The 12,976-nt window shown below is 47.4% G+C and overlaps 1 protein-coding gene across 1 annotated transcript in view; it reads left to right on the top strand.

The window, feature by feature from the left end:
- CCT6A (chaperonin containing TCP1 subunit 6A) overlaps positions 1–12,976 on the top strand; it is a 391,452-nt gene that overhangs the window by 55,133 nt on the left and 323,343 nt on the right. Inside the window, exons 3-4 of the mRNA XM_069614878.1 lie at positions 3,214–3,348; positions 4,915–5,088. Coding sequence (XP_069470979.1) covers positions 3,214–3,348; positions 4,915–5,088 — 309 coding nt within the window. The remainder of the gene's footprint in view (positions 1–3,213; positions 3,349–4,914; positions 5,089–12,976) is intronic.

The raw sequence follows: 12,976 nt of genomic DNA, 5'->3' as shown, positions 1-12,976 counted from the left end.
ACCCCCCCCTCTCCTGGTCTGTCCACTCTCCTCCCACTTAGGGTGGTGGAGGGGCCCTTGCTCCCCTGTCCGAGCTGGCCCCTGCACTGCCAGCTTCCTTTGCCGTCATTCGACTGATACAGCAAGTGTCAGTCGCTGCTTTCGCCGCCTACATCTCCCAGCCCCTGACGCTCCGGACTCTAATCTTCACATTATCTACAACATCCTTGGCCCTGTCAGGAGGATCTGCCTCAAGCCAGCCTCCTAGTGCAACAGCTGGTATGACTCTGACCTAGCTTCTCTGAAAGTGCAGAATCGCTAAACGGAAGTGGCGGACTTCAGGTTCATCCTCTGATAAACTGGCCTGTCGCCTGCGCCAAATACTATCTTTTCTCCATCCGCTCCAAGAAGAGGGCCCACATCCAAGCCCATATCTTTGGAGCCATTAACACGGCTGAACTCTTCAAAACCTGCAAGGAACTGACAATCCTTGTGCAGTCTCCACTACTCCATTTCATCCTTGGCTCTCTGTACTGCCCTTGCCTCACAATTCATTACAAACTCAGGACGTCCTGGCCTCTCTGCCCGCCTCCCTCCTGCCCATAGCACCTGCTGAGATCACCAAAGTTGTCAGTTCCATGAAGGTTTCAACAAACAGGTTCTCCCTTGCTCTTCAGAACCATTAAGGACAACATCTCCTCCTCCCTCGCCCCGACTTCAGTAACAACTCTTTTGCAACTGGCTTTCCCTTTATTCCTCAAGCATCACCTCCTATAAAAGCTGTCTTATCGACCTCAACACGCCCCCCGCCCTCCCTCCCTTCCATCCTGCCTGGCTAACTATCACCCTATCTCGACCACCCCATTCCTGGGCAAACCTTGGAGAAGTTGGCCCTTCCCAAACTGATCCTTCATACTGAACATGCCTCCATGACATCAGGATTCTCGGCATCCAGAGGCATGGAAACTGCTCTCCTGAACATTGTGAAGACCTGCTCGCAAATCTAGACTCCCTGCTCTTCTCCTTGATCTCTCCTTTGCCTTTTGACACTGTCGACCATTCTTTCTTCATAAAACTGCTCTGGGATACCCTCTGCATCACAGACCAGGCACTGCACTGGCTGACCTTTAGACCTTCCAGTTGCAACTGGGCACTTTCTATTTCACCACCTTGCACTAACTACGGCGTCCCTTCCTCCCCAACCCCCCAGGTCTCGATCGCTGTGGCTCTTCAATATTTATCTCGCCCCTATGTCCCACCTGATGTCCTTCTCAGTGTTATGCTGATGACCCTCTGCTTTCCTTCAAACTTCCCGCTTCTACTGCCTTCTCACTCATCCCCGATTGTCTGACCACTGTCCAGACATGGTGTGTGGTTAACTGTCTCGACGCCAGCAAGACTGAGATCCTTCTTATTGGGACATCCAGGTCCTGTTTCCCACTTACCCTCTGGCTGCCCTTGTGCCCTCTACCCTCAACATCATGTGAGGCCAGAAATCTCTCATCTTCAACGACTCTTCACCCCTCACATCTTGTGCCTTGCCAAGAAGGCACACTTCCAGCTCTCCCTTTTTAGATGCATTCTCCCTTTCCTCGCCAACCCCCCCAGAGCTCATTGTCTCCAGAGCTCTGGTCCTCTCTAGGCTGGACTAATGAAACAGCCTCCTCATCAAGCTCCCCCTTTCCCATCTATGCCCCCTTCAGCTAATCCAGAATAGGGCTGCAAGACTTATCCTTGGCCTCCCATCACTAAAATATCCACTGGCTCCCAGTGGTCGCGAGGGTCAAGCTCACAACCTTCTACATCATCCACAAGGCTTTCTGGTGCCTGGGACAATGCGATCTCCAACTTTCTATTCCTAAATACTCTTCCCCCCCCCCCCCTTTCTGCTAGAGCCCACTGCTCTGCTAACTCACACTTTGCTTGTTAAATGCTTCTCCAAGCAGAGAATGGGAGGCCCTTTTCTCTTCGGCTGGTGCCTCTTTGGAACAGCCTTCCTGCCCCTCTAACTTTAGCTGGACCTCCTTGTTCCTGTAACTTCTCAAGATTGTCCTTTCCCTCTTTGTCTTCCCTGCTAATCCTCCCACTGCGACTAGCAGTCTGGTCCTTTATGGACCTCACAGGCTACCAGGCTCTACCTAGCCGAAACCAGCATTCGCCCGTAACCCCCTCCTCACCCTCAACAATGCCCCCCCCCCCCTCCCCAACTGCCCTTGCAGGTCCACCTCTCTGGTGGCTTTACATCCCACCCTTGGGATCCATCCTCGCACTTGCCTCCCACCTTGGCACTTCCCTCCCAGGCTCCCACCAGCATTAGCCCATACCCTTCCCCCTCCCATTCCTGCTCTTCTCTTTTCACTTGCACGTCCGAATGACACAAGGCCTAGTAGAACCACCATTGTATATGCACTTTTCTTTTTTGTGCCACTTTTATTTACTCCCCTTGCTCCCTCCCCACTCTAGCCTGTGGCACCTGGAAACACATTTTTTTGTATAAGCGCCTAACAAATGCTCAATAAAATAAAAACCTGTTGCATGGACTTGCAATATTCAAATAAACCTACCCAGCCGGCAGTCCTACCCTGTATAAGCTTGGATTAGGAAAAGCGAATGCTCCATCCAGTTAGTGCCATGACAGTCAGAAAATGAACTTATTATGCACATTGTGACCTGGCTGGGAAGGAAGATGGCAAACGAGACGGTCCATAAAACAAGGCATTAAACAATGGCCTGTTTTTATTTTAAGAATGTAGAACTCAAAGGCATTATTAGGAAAAATTCAAGGTGCGCGGAAGTGTAAACATCAGTTCACTGCATATCATTAAAGCAACTCCTTTTACTTGGAGAAAAAGAAAATGGAACGGTCACTTAAGCATTTCATTCAAGGTGGCTTGTGCTACAAAGTAAAATCTAATGAGACACGTTCGCTGCAGTGGTAGCCAAAATGCACACTAGTGAGGGGAAGGGATAACAAAAATCAGCTAGTAAGCTAGACCGAGCAGATCGGCTGTGTTCTCCGCTATCGTGCATGTGAGATGTTGCAAAAATAAATATCCTTCCAGAACAGATGCTCATTGTTCTTTTGTACTATCCATGCCAATGTTGTGGATTCGAGTGATGCCCCTTTCCAATTCTGTATTATAAATATGGCAACTGTCTTAATGTAGCAATCGTGAAGTGTAGCAAATTACAATTTTTAAACGGGACTTTAAGAACTTTCTCTTCTTTTTGAAGCAAATACAACACCCAACGGCGTCGTTGATAGCAAAGGTTGCAACAGCTCAAGATGACATAACCGGAGACGGTACTACATCAAATGTTCTGATTATTGGAGAACTTCTTAAACAAGCTGATATTTATATTTCTGAGGTATGTATAGTTTTTTGTAAAATTTTGTGTGTGCCTGAAAGTTAGTCAAAATGTAGTTTGTCCTATTTGAATGTCGCACTCTTCACACGAATTCTCGCATTTATCAAACAAAACCTCAATGGGTAAAGCAACACAGGACATGTGGTGTATTTGAACATATGCACATTTGTTTACCACTCGCCCACACCCAAATTATTGAACTAGTTGATCTGTCAACAATATGACTTGTTACAAACTTGTAGCTGTGGCAGAATCCAAAGGCATGCATGGGAAATTAACCAATGTTTGCCTTATTCCAGGTTTTAATCGATCATTTGACGTTTTCATATTTTTGTTTATGGTTTAGCAATGCTGTTCATATACAGCAACTCATTGCATTGTGGGGCACGTTATTGAACCCTAAACAGCAACGTTGCTTTTATAACCTGTAAGGGCTCATAGATTGTACGTCATAGCTTGCTATGCCTACGTGATGGGGGGGGGGGGGGTGGGGGGATATGCAGAATTACCACTTCTAGAAAATAGGGGATAATAACCTGAGTGGGGGAGGGGAGGGCTTAAGGTTATCCCATACGAGTCGTCCTGAGGTCTATAAGGATTTGGGAATGGTTTTTTTGAGTAAAATAAATGGCACACTAGTATCTTGCAATGTTTAATGAACGTGGCACTATTTACACGTTTGGTGTTTAATTCGCGTTTTTAATTTGGAAATTGGGCCCGTCATGTTCCCATCAGCTTTTCTGCAGCTGAAGACACTTTTCTGTTGTGCTTGTCAGACTGCTGCTGAAGTCAAAAGGTTTGGAATTAAATCGGTCTGAAGAGCACTAGAAGACCATAAATGGCAGCGGTTCGGTATGAATCAACTTAACATTGTAGACTGGTTCTAGTTGGCTGAGACTAGGCCTATAAACGGTCTAGTTGCTAATTAAGCAATATTACTCCAATCCCCAATCAATATTTAATTGCAAAGTAACATGACCTCTATGCCCAGGTGTTTAATGAGGTCTAAGGGCTCTTAGCCACCAGTATTGCTAGGGGGCTTTAGGCAATATGTCTAGTACCATCTTCCTGGGGAGAGGTGTGCCAGGAGAAAACTGAAAACGGCGACAAATCCAGAGCGAGGTGCCACTTTAACATGGCTGCCTAGTAACTCGGCAGCCATGCCATCTGGTGTACTTTTGATTTCAGTGCCTTGGGAGTAAAGGCGAGGTGAGCATTGAATGTAGTGCAGCGATGAAGGGCACATGCAGGGAGCGAGTGAAGTGCAACGACTGGTAAGAGGAGAAACTGACATCTGAGAAAGGGGGCACAGGGTAATTGGTAGCTCCTGCCATGGCAAATGGACATGAATTGGTACCCTCCCCCTAACCCCCTGTATTTCACATAACTTTGAGCCATCTGGATCCAAGGAGACACATTTCCTGGAAGCTATGGGTCCTGATGTGGTTCGGTGGCTGTTATCTTTGTGAATCTTTCATTTAAGTTTGCAGATGTGTTTTGCTGAAAGTTTGTCTTTAAAACATGTTTGTCATTCAGAAACAGCAATAAACTATTGTTTCTTTCCAGGGCTTGCATCCTCGATTAGTAACCGAAGGATTCGAAGCTTCAAAAGAAAAGGCCCTAGAGATTTTGGATCAAATCAAGGTGGCTAAAGAAATGGATAGGGAAACGCTCATTAATGTTGCAAGAACATCCCTACGTACGAAGGTTCATGCAGAGCTGGCCGATGTGTTAACGGAGGTAAGTTTTATTGGTTTGGGTCTTTGTATACAAGACAAGTAATGTGTTTGGGCATGAGGCACGAAATGTACTGTATTCTGCAATTTGAATTGGGTAACCTGCGAGTTAAGTTACTCTTGTCCATAATCTAAACCTCCTGACTAGTAATGTCATGCTGTGTGCGAACTTTGCATTTCATTAATAATTGGTGCAGAATCTGTATGTAGGCTAGAGCTGCTTCTAAGTTTGGACATCCCTGCCAATTGGGTTCCTCGACTGGGAAGGAAGCTGGACATTTGCAAATTATCCCACAAAGTAGTTGCTGTAATGTGGAATGTGGTACGGTTAAATTCAAAATTAGGTATGGAGGAATCTGAACAATCTGCTTTTGTTGCAGTTGCTCATACAATAAATGCAAAACCTACTTGTTTGGTATTAAAAATATTCAAAACTAGTCTTTAGAACAAGACTTTGGTTGCACAATGGGATTCTTACTGAAATATTCTAAATGGAATATTTGAACACTTTACCTTAACTTGCAAATGTTCCAATATAAGAATCTCAGTAAATTGCGTGAACAGTAGGTTATTAATCATAAGCAAACAGATGACCAATATATTTGTTATACAATACATGTGGATTTACAAATGAGCACATTTGTTTTGTAGATGGACTTAGTGCAACGACAGAGCAGACAGCTCTTGCGCCTATATCAAATGTACTATTTTCTAATAACTGGTGTTTTTGGCATGAATGAGTTCTACTTTTGCTCTTGTTCCTGCAGTCTTGACACCATGCTACAGTATAATCGGTTATTGATGAGCGCTCCTAGTCACTGGTTTTTTGAGAATGAAAGTGAGTACAGTTGTTTGTCTCAAGTGTGGTAGGTCAGAAGGAGACGAACGGGTGGTTGCCATTTCACAAACATGTATGTGATGAGAAAATGCCTTCACTAATTTATGGGTTTCCCTAACTCATCTAAACTAGGGTGCTTGTCAATGGTGAAGTCGACACCAAAAGTCTGTCTTGTGTGCAATCCTGAACATATGCAGACTCTACCACTAAAGACCAGGAGAATGACTCGCTTCTCGTGTTGCTTTCCAGCAAGTCCTTTTTTTTTAAATGCAGGATCTTCAAAAAGCTTCTCGCTATTGCTTGGATCAGTTGATTTAGTTCCTACATGGTCCTTTTCCACTTCTGTTTGTTTCCCCTTTTGATTTACAGTTCTGTGTAAGGGCCTTATTTTCAGACAGTATTCTGAGGTCCACCCAAAAGCTTTATAAAACTATACCTTGGGCAATACAGCAAACTCCAACCTGGTGTATAGACCTGCACTACATAATTCGGTAGCGTGGACAGAGCAGTCAGGCTTATCTTAGGAGGGAGAGGGCTGTAGTTGGGTACAAAACCTGTAGCATGCATACGGTCCAAAGAAACACGGATACACTGTATTGTACTGGATAACGGTGTATTGTATATACATAAAGAGAATTCTTTTGAAAGGCAAGTACTAAATGATAAACTCAATTATATGATGGGTAATTATAACGCACTTAATACCCAGAGGTTTCTGCGCAGACCCGGGAAGCGAACCTGTGGTGCTGTCATCTTGCTTCCAAGGCGAGCACGTTGCCCCTGAGCTATCCTCCCGGGGGAAAAAACCAACACTATACTTAAGTAAACTTTTTTTTATACAGTTCAAGGGGAGTAAAACCTAGTCCTACACATTTTGAATGGCAGTATGCTATTTAAGCGGAGCAGAACCACTTTAAGAATGATAATCTCCAATTCAAGTAAGTAGACTGTAATAAGTAAGTAGACTGTAATAAGCTAGGTCAGTTATTCAGTTTCAGGCATAATAGTTACAGCAACAAACAAGAAAAATATATGGAGATGAGAAGATTTACTCAAATGCGCCAACTCAAAGTTAAGAGTATATGTTGGTGAGTCAAATGAGCTTCCAGTAAACAAATTAAGATTAAGTTCTTTTTCAAAAAAAGAGAAAGCTTAGTTCAAAATAGATATTGCTTTTAGTTGTTAATTGAAGAAACAAACAATGTCTATCCTGGTGTTATCATCACACCTAATGGCGTTCAAGTTGGTTCTCACTCTCAAGTCTTGAAATAGTCAAATGTTCTATGTTAAAAAAAATGTAGACTTTTGTAATGTTCTGTTACATTCTCTTTTTGTAAAGTTGTCCATGTTTCCCCATTGACTATATCAATGGTTCATCAGGAGAGAGAATGATTTCTGACAGAAAGGGATAGAAGAAGGAAAAAAGGTGGTGCAAGGTTATTTGTTTTCTTGAGTCTCAAGATCATGTTTTTTCATCAAATTTAGTTAGAAGTATACAGTGGTGTCAGTCATTATTCTGACTCACCCTGGATTGGTTTGTCTTTCAGATAAAGATGCCTTAGGGTTTTCCAGTTTAGTTTTTCTTAAAGGTAACATTTCATTTGAGAAGGAAGAGCTGGAAGTGGGACTTCTTGGCAATGTCCTGAGTGTGAGGGGAAGAAGGATGGAGGAGTCGAAGTTGAGTCCAAGGTTTCTGGAATCAGTTGAAGGTGCAGGGGAGAGCCCAGTGAGGGGGAAGGAGGGCGCAGGGGTCCCAGTGGGAAGGGTCTCAGTTTTACAGGCATTGAGGCAGGGATTTTTGGAGGCGCACCTGGACTGGATGGCAGGCAGTCAAGGATGAGGGTTAGCAAGGAGTTTGAAAAAGAGCTTTCATCTGCATAACACTGGAAGTTGGAGGAGATGAGGCATGCAAGGTAGATGTTAAAGAGCCGGGGCGAGGGGGGGGGGGGGGCGGAATAGCGCCCTTGTGGAGACCACAGCTGGAGCGGGAAGTAGAAGTGCCCTAGGATGACTTGGGAGGCGCGTTAGTGAGGAAAGGTGTAAGCCACTAGAGTGCCCGTTATGAGATAACAAGTGTATTGTGGAGCCTTTGTATGAGCATGGAATGGTTGCCTGTGTCAAATGCAGAGGAGAGATTGAGAAGGAGTCCAGAAATGCAAGCAGTTTTTCACAGGTGTTCAGCAGTTACCGTGCCTCTGGCTGCTCGGAATCCATATTGATAGTCATGGAGACCACCAACAAGTTCAGTGTGAGTTGAGGCAAGGCCAGCTTCTTGTGAGCTTCCCCAGGAAGAGGGTGATGAAAATGGAGCGGTAGCTGGCAGGGCAAGTAGAGTCAGAAGATGGTTTATTCAGGAGTGGGCGCGCACACAGGGGTGCTTAATGGGGATGGTTAAGATCCAGTGATCAAGAGTGATTGCAGAAATCAGCGAGGGCTGGGGGCAAGAGAGCAGATGTTATCCTTGATGGTCCTGGATGAGCAAGGTGAAGAAACCTTCATGGGGCAGACAACTCTGGTAACTGTCAGGTGCGATGGGAGAAGAAGTGCGGGAGGAGTGTGTGTGGGGCGGGGGGTGGGGGAAATGTGGGATGAGTTGTGAGGGAGTGTAGAAAAGATGGTCAGGATGGCCTGAGTTTTGGTGTGGCCAGTGCATTGCAGGGGTCCTGGGGAGGAGACTGCAGAAGGGTTGGCTAGTTCCTGCAGACATGTTGGCTGCGTCGTAGACCTGTGCTTGTATGTGGGCTCTTTTCTTTGCATGGATGACGAGGTCTGTGTTGCCTTTGGAGCAGGCCCAGGTCTGTTTGTCACAGGATGAGCCGGACGTTAGCCACTTTGTTCTGCTGCCCTGCACTTTCGTGTAAATGGAATGGATGCAGAGCCAGGGGATTCAAGTTGAAATCGCCCTCTGGGGTTCGAGGTGGATTAAAGTAAAGCAGAGGAGACGTTGGCCCATTCAGCGAGGAACAGGATGGTGGTGCCTGGTGGCCGGTGGATGGTAGCAATGGTCAGGGTGGAGATTGGAGAGGTGACCAACTTTCAAACCAGGAATAGGGCTGGGTAAGTAAGATGGAAGCAGGAACCTGCTCGAGGAACATTAACCACCGCCTGCCCGTGTGGTGAGGTTTAGGCTTGGAGCGCTTGAAGCTACCAGGGAGGAGGTAGTTGAGCGGGCATTAAGAGTTGCTAGATGGAGGTCTGTGCCTTTGAAGGTTTTCTGAGGTGGAGTACATGGGGGTGGTACACCATTCAGAGGGAGGGAGGGAGGGTAGAAGGGGGAGATGCAGGAGAAGGAAGTTGAGAGAAGGCAGGTTTTCCAGCATGGGGTCGGGCATGGATTCACATGCTCATGAATATTCCCAGTCATCCGGCCAGGAATCCTCAGTAAAAGGTTTCACTTTCAAAATGTCTTTCTCCTATAAACCAATCACTGAGCTCTGGGTCATACTGCCACAGCCAATGACTGCCCTCTCCCTAAGCCCCTCCTCTGGCAGTAATCATCAGATTCTTAAAACACGTTCAATTGTTGGGAGACATTGGGTTCTGCTCTGAGTTGCACTTTTTCGATAGTTTCTATCTTTGTCAAATAGAGCCAGTGTGCTCTTTGTTATTTTGACCGGCAAGCAAGAATCAGTTTGTCGGCATCTTTCATCGCCCCTCAAGGGCAAGAATTGTAGAGTTTCATGGAAGGTTCCAGAAGGCCATTGGGCCTACACTGCATGCCAGACCATGTCTGAGGAGGAGGGAGGCTCTCTCCAAGCTCTGATCCAGCGGCGTATTGAGTAACGTGTTTGTGGGGGACCAACGTTCCCCCGTGCCTCTACTGGCTCCATCCAGACCACGGAAGTGGATTGTCAAATCTGCCTTTGGTTCTGTAGGTGCACTGTCAAGGATTGTCACAGTAGGTTGGTGGCGTGGCTCAACACCAAGGCCTCTACACTGTGGCGGGCAGGGGCATGCCTCACAGAGGACCGAGCGTCTAAGTTCTTTGAGGGCGCGCCATCTGTGGGGGCCAGACGAGCCCAAGCACCATGAGTCTGTTTCCATTGGTTGCTGCGCAAGTGGGTCCTGCGACGGGCAGGGCATGTTCATGTTCGCCATCATTGCTCCAGCTCCTCCTCAAAGAGGATCTGCTAACCCAGGGAAGCTGCGGGAAAAGCCGGAGAAGACCAAGGCGCAGGGAATGGTGTCGACCTGCCCCTGAAGGCCCACGTGGTCCAGTCAGTTATGCTTTTGTCGATCGTGCTGTGGCAGACTGCCCTCTCGAAGGTGCTGTGGCAGACCTGGTCCAGGGGGACCCCGGCTGTGCCCAGAGTTGCCCTACCCCCGAGGCAGGAGGCCTCTGCCAAACCTGTGGAGAAAACGCCAGAGAAGAGGATGCAGTCCCGAAGCCGAAACGACCCCCCCTTCCTATATCTACTTGGGATGCAAAAACAATGGGGGTGGGGTGGGGTGAGGAGGATTGGAGGCCTTGAGCGTTCTCCAGAGCAAGGATATTCAGATGAGGAGGGTCTGGTGTTCATTCACATGGTCCCGGTGGACACGGCGACTATGGGGTAGGCCTTCTGGAGGAGGTCGGCGTTATGCAGCAGGAGGTAGCTGGCCAATACGTACTGAGGGAGGTGGCACTGAAGTTGTCGGAGGGGTTTGGCCTGGACAGGGGAGGGGTTCGGCCTGGACAGGGGAGGGGTTCCACGTAAGCTGTCAGTGCTCCTGATATGCCTCTGGGTTGGATGCAGGGAGAACGTGGGGCAGGTGAAGTGTGTGTACAGGAGGGGCAGGGTTGGGCCGAGGGTCGTCTTCCCTCTAGTGAGATGCTGATGTGTGGTGGTCTCAGGGTTTGTAGTTGGAGTGCAGGAAAGGGAGGAGCACAGCAAGAAGTGCAGGGAGTTACCGAAGGTAAGTGCAAGGTTTGAACTGGCGGTGGGCCAGTGGTTTTTTTGAGCCCCAGAGGGCTTCTCTGGTCTACTAGTTGGATGCTTTGGAAGGGGGGTTGCAAATGCCTTGCGCCTGGAGAGGGTGATGGGATTGGTTGGGCAGGGGTTGAACAGTGTAGGGGGGGAGGGGGGGGGTTCAGTTTTTTTCGGGGCATGCCAGAGTTGGTGGGTCAGCATTGAGGATGTAGCAGGCTGTCGTTTCTGTGTGGAGAGGGAGTGTCGGGTGTGGGTTGTAGGGGAGGGGGCAGCTGCAGTAGTTGGCAGGGTGGGTAGGCAGTGGGCATTTCATGGTGGGCCAGAGCTCTTCTGGTCAGGGAGACGGATGGTGGTGGCAGTGACTCAGTATGTGTGGTATCAGGTAATATTATCCCCATGTATATGGTCGCCGTAAATAATTTTGCCGGGAAAAAAGTTGTGGTGACATTATTTCGGTGACCATATATATGGGGACAGGGGCAGCAGGGGTGTCCCCCCGCATGTTGCATGTAATGTCTCCACAAAACCGGCCATTTTTCGGCTTTTTTTTTTTTTTTTTTTTTTTTTTTTTTTTGCATGGCGGTATTTTTGCGGGGCCATTACATGGAACCGTATGTGTGTGTGTGTGTGTGGTTAGACCAACTGGCAAACTTTACTTTCAGTGCCTGCTTCGTGTGTCAGCTCCTTGTGGTACAGCAAATGGCAATAAGAGCGGTTCCTGGCGGTCAAGGTGGCCTTTCCTCCCATCTGAGGTCCCGCACTCGGAGGGATGGAGGGAGGGGGGTGGAGTCGAGTCCTGAGGATCTGCCAAAAGCTTTAGGGCAGCTTGCAAGCAAGGCGCACAATCTGGTGTCCCCCTCTGGCTCTAAGGTTTCCTGCAGCAAATCTGAGGAAATTCAACCAGCTCAGAGATGGGTATCCCAGTGGCTTACTTAGGAGTTGATTGGTCCCACCAACTGAAAGGAACTTGTCCTTGCAGGGGCTTTTCTTTCAATGCCAACTTGGCAAGTAGTCACTGCAGCAGGGCTTCACCAGGCAAACAACGGTCCAGGAGTTCCTTTGGTTCCTTTGGTTCCTTTGGTGGTTGCTGCCTTCAAGCCAAAAGACTCTCCTTTTCAGTTCTCTCCCATTCCAGCCTAGCTGTCACTCAGCAGGGTGGCTGTCCTTGCCCGACAGTCAGCCAATCACCACAGAGTGCATTTGGGTCTCCTAGGAGACTGCAGAGAGTTTCGGGCACTTCCTTCACTTGCTGCCTACCCCAGACACTGGAGCTAGAGGCGGGTTTCACTCCTAAAGCCTGCCAAAGGCAAATGAACAAAGACCAAACCTAGAGTGTTTTTCTCTGCGCCAAACCAGAAGGACTTTCCACAAAGACATGGCAAAAAACAAAGACCGGGGACCATTTTAGTAACGAAGGCTAGACTCCATTTTGAAAAAGATGGCCCCCGCAGTTAACGTTACTGGGTCCGCGAACGGTCGCGGTAAATGCAAATCTTGGTAGTTAAAAACGAAACCACTGCACCAGCCAGTCAATTGAGGAAAGGGGAACATAAAAGCTGTTACATGAGCATTTAGACACTGGATACTAAGTAACCCCTCCGCACTCTATTGTAAGATGGGGTGTGCTGGGTCTAGCAAGTACATTGATAAGTAGTCAATTTCACTCTACTGCTCTGGGAAACAGTTTATCCCAGAGGAGGTATTTAAACTTTGGGAAATCTGCAAGACTTCCCTGTACCGCTGCACTGAAGGTGGTGTGTGATACAATTGTAAAAGATGCCTATGGAGTTTTTGACTCCATAAACGAAAAATAAACGGAGGTAAAATTAAGATGCATGAGAGAGTGGAGAAAGGGTCATTTTCAAGGTTCAATCAAGTCCTCAAAATGCAGCAAAGTTGCTGGGGGGTCTCTAAGGTGGAGGGAATTTGCACATTTTTGAGAATTCTCCCAAACATGTACAATAGTGCAATATGCCATTGCACCTGAGCTTCGAAACATATGGATCAGATCATAAACAATTGTATTTGCACACGCCTAGCACTTCTGGAAACTCAGTTCACTGAAACTATAGTTTAGGTTTTACCACATGTGGTAATGAGTTACTGCCTGCGGTAAGATAGGCTTACCCCCTCAGTCATAGAGC

The sequence above is a fragment of the Ambystoma mexicanum genome, chromosome 9 (assembly GCF_040938575.1).
Source record: "Ambystoma mexicanum isolate Mex_15411 chromosome 9, UKY_AmexF1_1, whole genome shotgun sequence".
Lineage (NCBI taxonomy): Eukaryota > Metazoa > Chordata > Amphibia > Caudata > Ambystomatidae > Ambystoma > Ambystoma mexicanum.
This window is presented reverse-complemented; position numbering and strand designations above follow the sequence as displayed.